The sequence below is a fragment of the Triturus cristatus genome, chromosome 5_2 (assembly GCF_964204655.1).
Source record: "Triturus cristatus chromosome 5_2, aTriCri1.1, whole genome shotgun sequence".
NCBI classification, from domain to species: domain Eukaryota; kingdom Metazoa; phylum Chordata; class Amphibia; order Caudata; family Salamandridae; genus Triturus; species Triturus cristatus.
In genome coordinates, this window is record NC_140588.1 from 609,975,022 (window position 1) to 609,989,312 (window position 14,291).

General features: G+C 42.1%; 1 protein-coding gene across 1 annotated transcript in view; it reads left to right on the forward strand.

Moving 5' to 3' along the window:
• The first annotated feature begins 252 nt into the window (after positions 1 to 252).
• FRMPD3 (FERM and PDZ domain containing 3) overlaps positions 253 to 14,291 on the forward strand; it is a 1,009,771-nt gene continuing 995,732 nt past the window's right edge. Inside the window, exon 1 of the mRNA XM_085607691.1 lies at positions 253 to 367. Within this exon, the coding sequence (XP_085463817.1) occupies positions 330 to 367 (38 nt within the window). The 5' untranslated portion in view covers positions 253 to 329. The remainder of the gene's footprint in view (positions 368 to 14,291) is intronic.

The following is a 14,291-nucleotide window of genomic DNA, read 5'->3' on the forward strand; positions in this document are numbered from 1 at the left end:
GTTATCTACCTTCTTCTCTCACTGGCTTTGCTTCTCTTTCTTTCTCCCATTGCTAGTCATCATTCTTTTCCTCTCCCCTGTGCTTTATTTTACATCTTTGCACTGCTTACTATAGGTCTACAAGCAAATGCTGGGTTGTAATGAAAGAATTGTCGGTGGGATTGAAAGTGGGTGTGCTTTTCATTGTTCTTGTTGCTGGTTGTCTGTCCCCATCAATGTCTCATGTGCATGTTTTTGTTTGGCGTCTTCAGCTTTCGGACCCATGTCTGGTGGGTGAAGAGGGATTAATATAAGAACTGAGAGGAACGTTTAAATCATCCCTAGTGGGAATGGCCCAAGATGACGCTGGAGAAGGACAGCTAAACAGGTACCAATCATGGACGCTTAACTCGGTGGAAAATACAATTCCTTTATTACTCCTTTTAATACTGTTCATTGTATCTATCCTACTGGCTCTCATCACATTTCCATGCTGAGTTGTATTTGTTATATTCATGCATTGGTTGTAAGCAGTGCTGTTTGACTTAAATAGTTCTCACCGAGCTGGATTACCGCCCATGACCCAATTCCTACACCCCAAGCCAGACTGGAAGGGTTGCGATCATGCTGGGTGCACCTTTGTAGCCATCTTGGATTTTTTTAACCACCACCCCTAGAAGGAGGTTAGCAGATACATATGCAACTCTTTATGTTGTCTCCCATCGTCCATGCTGTATCCCGTTTGTACCTATGCCTCCAAAAACATTTTGTTTTTACCATCTCTTGCCACATACGCTGTCACAAAAATTCAGTAATACAGTCTCTTTGTGTGAAGGTTGGGGATGGTGAAGGATCTAAACCCGAGGGAAGGTATGGAGGAACACGAGATGATGGTCACCATAAAAGAGAAGTCTGAATAGGAATTAATTGCAGAATTGGGAAGCTTTTGTAACCAATTTGTACAAGTCTGTTAGTAGCAAAATATTTATGTGAAACCTCAGCTGTTTTATGGCATTCATAAAATTAAAACTAAAGGGCATCATGCACCGAATTAAAGGTCATGTGTGTTAAACAATGAAGGCAACTACATTTAAATGAGTGCTATGTCTATAATTGCACCGTCCTCCCACCTACCACATGCTGTAAACACTATGGCCCAGCTAATATTTGACGCAACACTGCTGCTGTGCTACTTCGCATTAAAGGGAAAGAGAAAATGAGTTTTTCCCCCCCAGCACTGGCGCACGTTTGGCTGCCATGCGTCAATGCACACACCCTTGCGCATTAGTATTAGGTTGTGCACATTCTCTAAAGCATAGGTTTGCACGGCAAGGCAACCCTTCCAGTACCAAATACTATTGTTTAAGACTTTGCCTCCTTTGTATGTGTGCAGTACCATGCAGCCCACAGGCAACGTTGAACATTTGGGAGAAATGAAAAGATTTCTCCTCATTATGCCTTCTTCCAGGCGGCGCGAGGTTTTGACGCAAATTCCTGCCTATGAATGTTAGGAAGGTTAGAGATGATATCTGTTGAGCGCTCTCATTTGATGCTTACTTCATAAAAGAGCTTAGCAGATGAAGAACCTGCTAGTGGACTGAAAAGCACAGAGGTGTTTCAAAAGTGCACACAGTACTATCACACACTGTTACACAATCCTAATATATTTCTGTTTGTCTTCATTTTGAATTAATCAAAATCAATGGGGAACTAATCATTTTGATAGGAGTTGAATCACATACTTTGTAACTTGCTTCTCTTCTTCTACACTATATACTCGGTCATCAGGTCATTTTGCCCTAGGAAAGGCACAGGGGATCAACTCATAGCCTGTTCCTTCTCGATGAAACCTATGGCTGAGTATTGTTCCACTAACGCTTGGCAAAAGAGGGGCAGTTAGCCTTGTGAGAACAAGTTATCCTGTATCCTTCGAAAGACTGCAGAACGTATTATCAGAGGTTCTCTGTGGACCAACACAGTGTTTGGCTTGTGAGTCAGAGGTGAGTACTTCCAGCTACGTCTGGGAGTAAACACACCCAACTCTGTGCATTCTTCTCACACTCCCTTCTCTGCTGTTAATACATTAATTTAATAAACCAACTACTGCTGTCATGTCATTCTACCTCAGTGCTCCTCATGAAGTGTGCAAGGGTCCTATTCTATTCAAATCTGCATTTAATACCAAAGCACTCAGACTGCTTATGTGAGTTTTTTCTAAATTTAAAGAGCTAAGAAAGCAGTAATACATACTGTTAAGGAAACAGCCTACAATACTGTGTAAGTATATTTTTCAGCAAATCTATATTAAGAACTTCAACAGAGTCCCATAAATCATTCTAATTGAAACAGATGGTAATTTGGTATTGTGACACGTGATATATACGACTCACGCCTCCTTCTCAGTCCACCATGGCTCTGGACCATTGGAGCAATCCGTGTCCATCAATGGTCAACTATGGCATTGTGATGGATTTTGTTACTAAATTCACGTGCGATATCACAATGAATATCTCTGCATCCCTTCATATGCAGTTAAACCAGCACATCTTAGTGTCATACCTGCCTCTGGATTCCACAGCACTTGTCGTTGCAACGTGACAACCCGGGTTATTTTCTTTTAATTTATATTACAGGAACAATTGGGACCAGGTTTATCCTGTCTGTTCTTTGGGGAGTAGAGGTCTCTGTAGATAAATCACATTTAGAATGAATGCCGTCAGGATGCCCTGTTGGCCTGGAGAGCAATGACATAGGCCCTTTTAGAGGTTTTAAGAAAAACAAGGGTACAAAAGCAATGGTTCGGTGTGGCCAAAAGGTCCAATAATAAAGTGATCCTAAGGAGAGCACTTATGATTAGAGAGTTGAAGATTAATTACTTTAAAGGAGCAAAAAAAATAATAATGTACATAGGGACATAAGTCAATTTATGTGAAACATTTATTTCCACAACACTAGAATTCAGGTGCTCACACAACAAGTGAAAGAGGCGTGACGTGCAGAGTGATGGTGAAGTTTAAAATAATGGCATCGCATTGACAACAGTAGTGGAAAACTCCTAAAGCAACTTTATAGAATAGGAAGAGTTTTTTGTTGTAAAGGGTCAACGGCGTTTCGATCTCAACTGGTCGAGATCATCATCAGGACATATAACGGGTGAGCAAGCTGAATTGATGCAATTATTCATAGCGCAAGGAAAAGCAATGGAGGGCTTCAGAAAGCAGCTGAGGGTCGACGAGTTCACCCAGATTAATTCGCTGAAGGTACGAGCATGAGAGTATCACGTGTGAGTAAACTTGAAGGGCAGGGTCAGCTGTATGAGTTGCGCTTAACGATTTGCTGCCAATATGTTTAGTTAAAGTCACTCCCAGTTAACTCCGGCATTTAGTGCAAGAGCACTAAACGAGGACAGCCCAAGCAGCATGACGTGCTGAGCTCCTCTCCCAAGACTTTCCAAATATGAACTGGGAGTGACTTTAAGTAAACATATTGGCAGCAAATCGTTAAGCGCAACTTATACAGCTGACCCTGGCCTTCAAGTTTACTCACACATGATATTCTCACGCTCGTACCTTCAGCGAATTAATCTGGGTGAACTCGTCTACCCTCAGATGTTTTCTGAAGCCCTCCATTGCTCATCCTTGCGCTGCGAATAATTGCATCAATTCAGCTTGCTCTCCCGTCATTGACCCTTTACAACAAAAAACTCTTCCTATTCTTTAAAGTTGTTTGAGGAGTTTTACACTATTGTTGTCAATGCGATGCCGTTATTTTAAACTTCACCATCACTCTGCACGTCACGCTTCTTTCATTTATTGTGTGAGCACCTGAATTCTATTGTTGTGGAAATAAATGTTTCACATGAATTGACGTATGTCCCTATGTACATTATTAATTTTTTTGCTCCTTTAAAGTAATTAATCTTCAACTCTCTAATCATAAGTGCTCTCCTTAGGATCACTTTATTATTGGACCTTTTGGCCACACCTGAACCATTGTTTTTTTACTGCACAGGCCCTTCTAGAGCCGCCTGGATAGGGTCACCCTGCCTCTGAACAGTTGAGTGGGCTGTCAAGTCGAGTCCAGGGTGGGACGGGGTAGCTGGGTATTGAACTCCACGTAAATGATTGTGTACGATGGAATTCCTATACCTTCAATACAAATAGAAGTCAAGATTTCACACACGTGGTTCCCAATTGACTCAATGGAAGCTACAGAGGAGGGGTTTGGGTGGGAAGGTTGATGTTTACACCAGACCGGTTGTCTGGTGATAGATATGCTTCTTTGAATCAGGACATGTCGTTTCTTCCTATCCTGTACCCTGATGAGACATTCCACAAGGCAGTATTGCTGTTGACTGAAGTGAAGGACTGGCCAATACCTGTATACTTTTAATGTATGCAGTAGTGAGATATGTGCTATAACATGTTAAAAATGTCAACAAAGAAATATTTCTTAGAAAAATCGAATGAATGCCATAAAAATATGGGGCAACTATTAGTGGCAGTTATTGATTACTATAAGGTATGGTTGTCAAGGAGGAAGACTTTTGATTGTTTACATTCTGGAGGAGTATGATGTGGCACTTTTCAAACGGTGAAATGTTGAAAGTTTACTTTGCTTACCGTCGCATAGTGTAACCATAGTGTCCTTTAAGTTGGAGAATTTTACACTTCTGCGCAGTCTCCTACCTGCACAGAGGAAATGCATATGGTAGGATTTAGTATTTATTGATTTATTATTAATTCTATAATACCCTTCACTTCGTTAACAAACAAGAATTATTGTCCTTCTGGGGAAAAAGTGTGTAATGACTGCAAACTTTTAAGAGTAATAATAAATTCTACACATTTTGCAAAAGTGCAAGAGTTTTAAAATATTGTGCAAACACACTCAGTGCAACATGCAGAGGAATGCACTTAACATCACAAGATGGTCAACCTAGGAAAATGTGTGAGCATATGCAAAGAGTATGCCTTGCAATTGTGAGATGTACCCATTCAAACCTATGAAGCCCATAGGCAGTGTACAGGGTGAACTATAAATGTAATATTTTCTCTGGTATCAATGTATCAGCCCTAATAGGGGACAACTTGTCATTATATTGTAAATTCTTAAGGGAAAACTGACCTAAATCTGTGTCTGTGTGTGTTGATCACTGGATCCATCACAGTTCTTTAGAGGCATTGCATTTTCACATATCTCTGACGTTTTGGCTTTGTTTCTTGTTTGCACCATATTTGCTTACTGTGACCCTACCAGTATATTTTTACACGTGGTTTATGAAGCAATTTATTTTTCGTCTGTGCAGAGTAGGCTCATTCATATCTAGTCATTTTCAGTCCCATTTGTAGGCAGTTTTAATAACAGTATAGATTATCTTGCTACAAAGATATACCATTGGAAAGACAAATGCAGGGGCAGGCTTCCCATTTCTCTAACACCGTGGTAGAAAATCGCTTTAATGAAGAGCCACCCGTGAAAATAAAATCACTGGGGCCTCCCTCAAAGTTTTTCACAATTATTCTATTAAACTGCCAATGTTTAAATATGTCCAGACTTATTTGAACATGCAGTTAATTAAGGTTTTAAAAATGTAATCAAATATGTGATCGCCAACCATACTATTCTCGTCAGACAGGCCTTACTAACGTGTAAACGTATCCACAGTGGGAATATTAACAATGGGGGTGGGGGTTTTGAAGAATATTTGGAGTCCCTTCCCTTTTGACACCTTCTCCCAGCTAGGATAGAAATTACAAAATATGTTATTGATGGTCCAATACAGAGTGGCTTACTGCTGGTCATTTTTTTTCTGCTGAAAACAAAGCACTGTTATTAGCATAATGCTTCTTTTGGCCAGAGCCTCATGCCCCCCCACCCCTGCTAGGTATCACTTGAGCCCCCCCACTCCCAGGAGGGCCTGTTCCCCATTTTGAAGACCCCTTCTCTAACGCTATATGATTGTTCCTGCGCTCAGCACCATAATAGATGCTTACAGCTAATGAATCAAGAAACTGGGTTTCTTATTGTTTAGATGTTAAGGGATCCTGTGTCCTCCCAAACCTGTTATCACCACACTGAGTTTTTTCTCTACAAAAATGCCGAGCTTGTTAAGGAATGTTGGTGATTTGCTAGATTAACCCTTTCGATGCTTGTGACGGAGCGGTTCTATCATGCGCGTTGGTCGCGCTGTGCGGATGACGGAACCGCCCTCGCACGAACCCTTCAGCACAGCGCGGTAATCCGCGCCGCGCTGAAGGGGTTAAAATCAAAAAGATAGCTACAGGGAGGAGGCTAAGGACTGTAGACATGCTTGCTTGCACTTACACTGATAGTTCCCTTATATATCAGTCACGCAGCTCTGAGTAAGGGGAAAAGCAGCAACTAACATACTTTCTGTTCAGTTGTCTCGGACATGAACAGTTTTGAAGGGATTAGAATGGTTGATTTATCTTTACCTCCCTTCCAAATACCAAGCAAAACTACCAAAAATGAATATTTAACATACTTTTAATAGATCTAAAGTTATAGAATGGCTGAAAGATGCATCTGTTCTTCACGCATAATAGTAGACAGCGCATTAAAAATGGCAGTCACATCACTAGTTCAAGATGGCCTTGTTCTTTACATAAAAATGAGATACCTTCATCTTGGAAGACTGATGAAAAGGTCAATTGGAAAATGGCATTCTTAATGGCGACGGCACATTCAGTTTTTTTATTATCAATTAAAATTCCCTTCACTCCCTGCTGAAGAATGCAACTGCTATATTTCTCTAAATTAATAACACTGTACAAATATAAACACATTGTTAAGTAATTAGTCTATTTGTATCCAAGAAATAGAGCAAACATAAAAGGTTAATGAGTCTTTACACCGTTTCATGACAAGATTAAGAAAATGCAAATTTACATTTTGTATTGCACCAATGTAAATCTAATTTTGTGGGGGACGAAGATAGTGGGAGAAATGTAATTAAAAATATTCATGAATCAATCAACATGACTTTGCCATATTCTTGGAGATAGTGTTTTATTGGCGTCGCTCTGTGGCATTGGGGATGTTATTGTATTGGCATGCTGCAGCAGCATGACAAACATTTAATTTTGGATCCTCCATTTCAATAACCACTTTCTCATTTATCCAAAAGTGTTATTAGTGCATAAAGTATATGGTCTACTCTGGTAAAAACAAATGCTTTATTTAGTTCCGTTTCTAATGTGCCTTTCTTGCTCTCTTTAGAAATAACTGAAGTATATATTGAGGTGGATCTATATGATAATTGTGTGGGCATGTTTGGAGGTGGAAAGGAGTTCCAATATATTGTCAACATGTCAGATGAGTCTAACTAGAGCATGTGGGACAGTCTAGAAGACTGCCATGAAGTAATATTCTCCGCGAAGGCAAATGCAATAAATTGTGTGGCCTCTAACATAGCACCATGTTCAATGCATGTTGATAGTTTTGCTTCCAGATGTAGGATGTTGAATGGGAGATCATGAATGTATCTCATATGAGGTCATAATTGGAAATTTTTGCTATAGGTGACAGTTTGTGTTAGGGTAAGGTGACACAGTGTAAGAACGGGGGATGATTTATTAGTATGGCATTGGTTAAAGCAACATTGGTGTTGATTTTTTATGGGTGTCTGTAGATTATGGGCATTTAGTAGTAGTAGCAAGGGCCAGAAGAAATAGAAAATAATAACATTTTGAGAAAACTGGTAGAAAAGACAAAAAGTGCAGGTGAAATTTCCAACCAAGAAGCAGGATAAGGAAACTTAAACCTTTCTTGGTATGTAAAGGTGTGATGTATAACACAGCATGTGATTTCTTTTGATGGGTGTTTTGTGAATACAAAATGTTGTGGATTTCCAGTGTGTTTGCCGTGTTACAGAATATTTCTTACAGAGACAAGCAATTAGTGTTGCAATGATCTGTGTTGTTCAAATACCATCAAGCATCACACTGTGTGACTGGCTCAACTCATGAAAAGGCCCTGAAGAAAGCTATTTCTGGAGGAAGCGGAGTGTGCATTCTGGTTTGTTAATGCTCAGGCTGTGTCTTTTTGAAAGGATTCTTCAGTACATAATGATGGCAAGCAAGCACTAGCAAAGACAGGGGCCGATCATCTGTTGGTTCCCAGTGAACTAGATTAATACATGGTTGATTACTTGGGCAATATTCATTGGTCATTTCAAGGTTGATAACTTTGAGGACAGATGGACAGGCACAGGAATGATCCAAATATTGCGATTGGTGTACTTCCTGGATATCAACCTTAGCAGTTTTCAACAAAATTGGTCAATAAGACAAGAAGAGAGGATTAAAGATTATACCAACAGACGCTTGTAAAAGAACTACTGTCAAATTAATGGACAGAGCCACACACTCTATTAATGAAATAGAAGAAGGAATATTTCTAAGCCACCCTTGTAATCCCACACTTTAAGGATGAGTGGTTGAAATCCCTGCATGAGTATTGTCCAGAGCAGAACTTGGCAAAGCACACATAGATTATGTGTCAGTACTGGAGGCAGAGTTGCATAATGATTATTATGTGAGGTAAAGATGTATCCAGCAGCTGCCTTTGACTGGAAGTAAATATAGAGTGGCAAGGGCGTGTCATGTTTGCAGCTGTGGCAAAATGAAAACATTAGGCTTGATGACAGGGAGGGATGCTTATTCTCTGCAGGTGACGTTGGGCCATCTTAAGAGCATTATAGACCCCCAGCAAAGCAATGCACTGGGCCCTGCCTAAATAACCACTCACAGGAATAAAAATGTTTATCAGAAAATTGGAGTTAAATTCTGGTCTGCATGGGGCCCCAATGCCCGCGAGCCCCCCGGGCAACTGTACAGCATGCCCATGTGTTGAGACAGCACTGGTTATGGTCATGGATGCATACTTGTACAAAGACCACCTGTTAGATTGAGGGTGACTTAATGCTAAGCTAAGCTTAAAATGCACTGCCAGATCAACTCCGTCTCGACCTCCTGCTTCCACAACTTCCGCCTCCTACGTAAGACCTTCAAATGGATCCCCCTCGAACACAGAAAGACCATCACTCACGCCCTGGTCACCAGCAGACTCGACTACGGCAACGCACTCTAGGCCGGAATAAACAAAAAACTCACCCGCAAGCTACAGTACATCCAGCCGCAAGACTGGTCCTCGACCTGCCAAGACACTGCCACATCTCCCAGCAACTGCGCACACTCCACTGGCTCCCCATCGAAGCTAGAGTCACCTTCAAGATGCTCACCTACGCCCACAAGGCCCTCCACGACACCGGACCAGCATACCTGAACAGCCGACTCAAATTCCAAGCACCCCAGAGGACCCTACGATCTTCCCAGCTCTCCTACGCTGTGGTCCCCTGCACCAGAAAGACCAGATCAGGAGGCCGCTCCATCTCCTTCAGCCCGAGCCTGGAATGCCCTGCCAGCTCAGACAGACAACATCGAGCCCCATCTTCGCAAGAAACCTCAAAACCTGGCTCTTCGACAGACCCCCACCCCCTTGATGGACGGGAGCCTGCTAACCCCCCACCCCAGCGCCTTGCGACCCTTACGTGTGAGTCATTGTGCTTAACAAATGCCTGATTGATTGATTGATTGATTGAAGCTGCCAGTAGGAGAGTATTGTATGTCCAGAAAATATTAGACCAAGTAGCTGCTCTTTGAACAATCTTAACTGCCACCAAGAGTTGTCTTGTTGAAGAAGGGTCTTGAATGACTCGAGTCTCACTGTGACTGGCATGGGAACAGGTTGGTCACAAAGAAATGAAAAGGGGTTGATAGATCACAGAGATCAATAAATATATTTTTTCCATCAAATTATGTAGTCTTCCAGGAGTGTTAACTAGCAGCACAGCTAGAGTAGAGGAAGAAGTTAACGAATAATGAGGCGGCCTTCCCTATGATACGAAGAAAACAAAGGCTTGTTGTTTTGTGAAAGCCTTCTTTTCTACCAGGCTCCTCATTTCTCTGTCTGCCAGTATTTACCCCTCAACGCACCTACTTTTAAAAAAAATTACTTTTTATTTTTATATTTGGAAGCTGCATACTGATGCAAGGCCATTCTCTTCAGGGTTCCAACCCCACTGTAATTTTCTTCGCCCTACCGCCTCCATCTCCCTCTTTTTTCCAATTACTTTTTATGAGGGCCCAGCGGTAGTGAGCTGCTCACTTTTTTCTCAGTGCGCAGGACATACATACCTGATTCTTTTATTTTTACTGTTCTCGGATTGCCCTCTTCAATGTTCGAACACTAAATTAGAAAAAAGTAAAAAAGTGGCCACCACCGTGCATGAGCTGTGGCCATCTTTGATTGATTTTATTTTTGGTTTAGTTAAAATCATTCATAGGAGGCCGAGTGTGAGTAATTGATATTTCTTTCTCTTTAGAAGAAATCATTACATGATGGCTGTTGCTACTATGAGCACATGTAAGTCCGGAATAAAATTGGAGAAACAAATTGGCATAACCAGTAGGCTTCCCTGGAGGGACCCATTGGCTTTGTCAGTGCATGCTAATAATATGCGAGTGTGGACAAATAAACAGGCAAGCTCTGCAAATTTCTTTTTATTTTTGCACCCAAAAATAATGTCTTAAAGAAAACATATAGTTGCTGTCTTGTGTTGCTACAGTGGCTAATCCTACTGAGACATAATTCTTTGTCATATATATGTCAGGTCGAATGAAAATAAAAAAAAATTAAAAAGTGAACAACTCAATACTTGCGTTTTGATTTTGCGAAATAGTGAGAGATCAAACATGCAGCTCTCATGTTTGAAATGGCCATCTTTTGAATGATGTAAACCCAGATTTTTGTTTTGACTGGTTTTGCTGACTGTAGCAATCTATGTATTTTACCCCTGCTAACCAGGAGTAAAGTGCCTGTACTCACTATTTGAACATGATGAAATCAACATACCCATAATTGTCATATTTAACTTAACTTCAAATCCCTAGAGTATGGTACAAGATGTACCTAGGGCCTGTCATTTAAATGTAACTGTAACTACTGTGCTGCACCTTCCATTGTTCCATCCACTGCAGTGACAAGGCAAATGACTGCAGGCCTTCCACGGGTAGCTTGGCTGGGCATGTTTAAAATGCAAATTCGACCTGTCAAAATAACCCTTTACAGGTGCAAACTTTACTTAAAAAAATTAATTAAGTCACCCCTAATAGGTCTTACTACCCAAGAGGTAGGGTGCATGATATTTAAAAAAAGGGCATGTAAAAGTTTAATTTTAAACATTTCATTACAGTGAATAGGCCCTAAAACATATGTTTACTGTAGCAGGGTGGGCTGCACCATATGAACGCATTGGAATACAGTATTACATGTATTATTGAAATATATAACACAAGATCAAATCACTGGTGAAGTTGGATTTGTAATAAATAGTCTGGAAAAGGTAATTTTAGAAAGTCACCATATTCCTGCCCAAGTCCTCTAGAGGCTCTTTTGCAACTGTCACCCAGGAGCTGAATAGTTCCCCCAATGAGGTGTGAATTTGATCCCAGAGCTAAGGAAAGGTTTTGGGTGTGGGTGGTGTTTTATTTCTCTAGCAGGATAACTATCAAGGCTGTGCCCAGGAACATAATTCACTTCAAAGAGGCATATCCCATCACTAGTAGATGGAACTAATACCTGGTCCTGCCCTCTCCTTTATCCCTCTAGTCATCCAGGCACTAATATGGGATAGGGGAGACCTCTAAATCCTGTTTTAAGAGACCGCAGAATAAGGATGCTTATTTCCCTAGCCACACCTCTAAGATGGCCAGAGGAGCTAGGCACAGGGAAACAAGTTTCTGCCATCATTGATGTATGTAGAGAGGGGCACTGTGGAATTATTTGCAATAGGCCACACAGAAGAATGCAGCAAACATGGGTAGGGGTACCCCTGTGAACTTTAGCCCCATTTGTTTGGGAGTGCTTCAGAGTTGCCCCCACACACAGGCTGGTGCCAGTCATAAATGTGGCACCCACAGTACCCTCCTCAGAATACTTTTGGGACATGTGGAAAACAGAAGAGGACTGTACCTGGTATCTGTGTCCTGAGAAGAGCCATGAAGACTGACTTGATCTCCCTTTTGTACCCAGGACAAAGAAGTGGACTCCAATGGTCATAATGCTGGCCTCAAGTTCAAGGTACAGGGACAAAACAAACTACAAGAAGTCTTTTTTCTACAGATGTCCAGCTGACCAGTTCTAATTGGATCTGCCCTGGACCCTGTTGCTGGCCTCTAGTGAGGTGAGTCTTCACCCCTAAATGGTGTCCCCCAAGGTCCTGGACCCTTAGCAGGTGTCAAAGAGTCCTCACCCGAACCTTTGCTGAAACCTGGGCCTTAGAAAAAAATTGCTTTAAAGATCTCTGTAGGACTGGGACAAACCTGCCAAGCCGATGCCACATAGGTGTGCTAATGCTGGGCCAAAGATTCAAGTTGCTCCCACTCTGAGATTTTCCACAGCAGCAAATCTGATTTAGTGGGAGTGTACAAAAAAGGTATCAGGCTTTGTGGAGCCCTCTTTGACTATAGCCTTAAGCCTTTCCCCGCTAGAAGAATCTAAGCTTCAAAAAAGTGAAAAGGTACGAAGGTGTAAACCTTCACCAGGTGAAGGTGCAAAAAAGATTCCAGTAGCTGAGGGACCTTCTCTGGGCGTGAAATTCAAATTTCCTCCGCTGTGAGTTTTCCTGCCAATATTAATAGCTTTACTGAGACCGGGCCAGATACAGGAGTCACGCATACATACTGACAGTACCTTGGATACATCGAAGCTCAGGGATGATGTGTTAAACAAAGGATGGGATGCATCATTAGCGAAGGCGATGTGTCATTTCCGAAGTCGGGCAATATCGTTGATTCGTTGATGTCAAGAGTGCTGTGCATTGGGCTGAGGTGTCGATGTAGAACTGCTGGGCGGCAGGCGATGCGCTGGCGCGAAGGCGCACAGGGCCGAGAATGCATTGGAGTCGGGAACAATGCATTGCAGATGTCGGTGATGGTGTCCCAGACTTACGGAGCATCGGTTATTTGGACGCGCTGCATTGGCAAAGTCGGGCTGCATTGTAATTCGAGGTTGTTCCATCACGCAGTCAGTGAGCGGTGTCCAAGCCTTCATTGCAAGCAGCTGCAATGCGTTGATATCGCAGAGAAATGCACCAGTTCTGAATGATGATTCGGTGTTGATGCATTGGTTCCTTGGGTTGCAGCGCCAACCAGTCACTCCTAGGATATGTAAAACTCAAAGTATATGTCCTACCTTTTAAATACACTTCACCTGGGGATACCTAGATCCTACCTTAGGGGTGGCTTATATGTAATAAATGTGCAAATATGTAATAAAAGGGAAGGTTTAGGCCTGGCTCTGCGGTGGCAGGCCTGAGACATTCTTTTAAGGGCTACTCATGTGGGTGGCACAATCAATGCTGCAGGCCCACTAGTAGCATTTACTTTACACGCCCTGGGCATATATAGTGCACTGTACTAGGGACTTATCAGTAAATCAAATATGCCAATCATGAAGAAACAAAATGCCCTTTAGCACTGGTCAGCAGTGAAAAAGTTCATAGTCCTAAAGCCAGGAAAAACAAATTTCACCACACAGCCAAACAAGCATTTACAATGCAATGGTCTCGGCATTGTTAAAGTCAGATCTATTGGCATTGCACATGACATTATTTTTGTTTATGTTTTTGTTTTTAAAACATTTAAAGAAACTGCATTGTTATTTACAATGTCAATAGCTTAATCACTCTCAAATGCGAGACCTATTGCATTTGCACCCACACACAGAGCCACACACACAAAGCCACCCACACACAGAGCCACCCACACAGAGCCACTGACATATAGCAACCCACACAAAAATAAACAAGCCCCCTCCCCCTTCTCAGTTCGATGGGCCACGCCCCTTCACACCTTCAATGAATGACTCCGCTTGGCTCCATACTCGCTAATTGGATCTCCTGCAGCTCGAGGTGTGTAATCTCCATTAGCCAGGCTGATCCCAACACAAATAGACCCGGCACGGTTGTTTTTCTTGGTCCAGCACAGCGCTTACACATCCCTTCCAGGCACCTCCCCGCATCTCCGAGACCTGCACTCTCATTGCTTCTCACTCGCAACTTGAACATCCTTATTTCACTGAGGTGGCCTCCATTAAGGGGCACTGTGGGGAGACCCCGTGGACACAGGAAAGCCAGCTCCATGAGCAGAAAGAATTTCCATTGGCCTCCTTTATAGGGGTCACCCGGTGAATGACGTCACAGTAGGTGTGTGGTTGGGACCAGACGT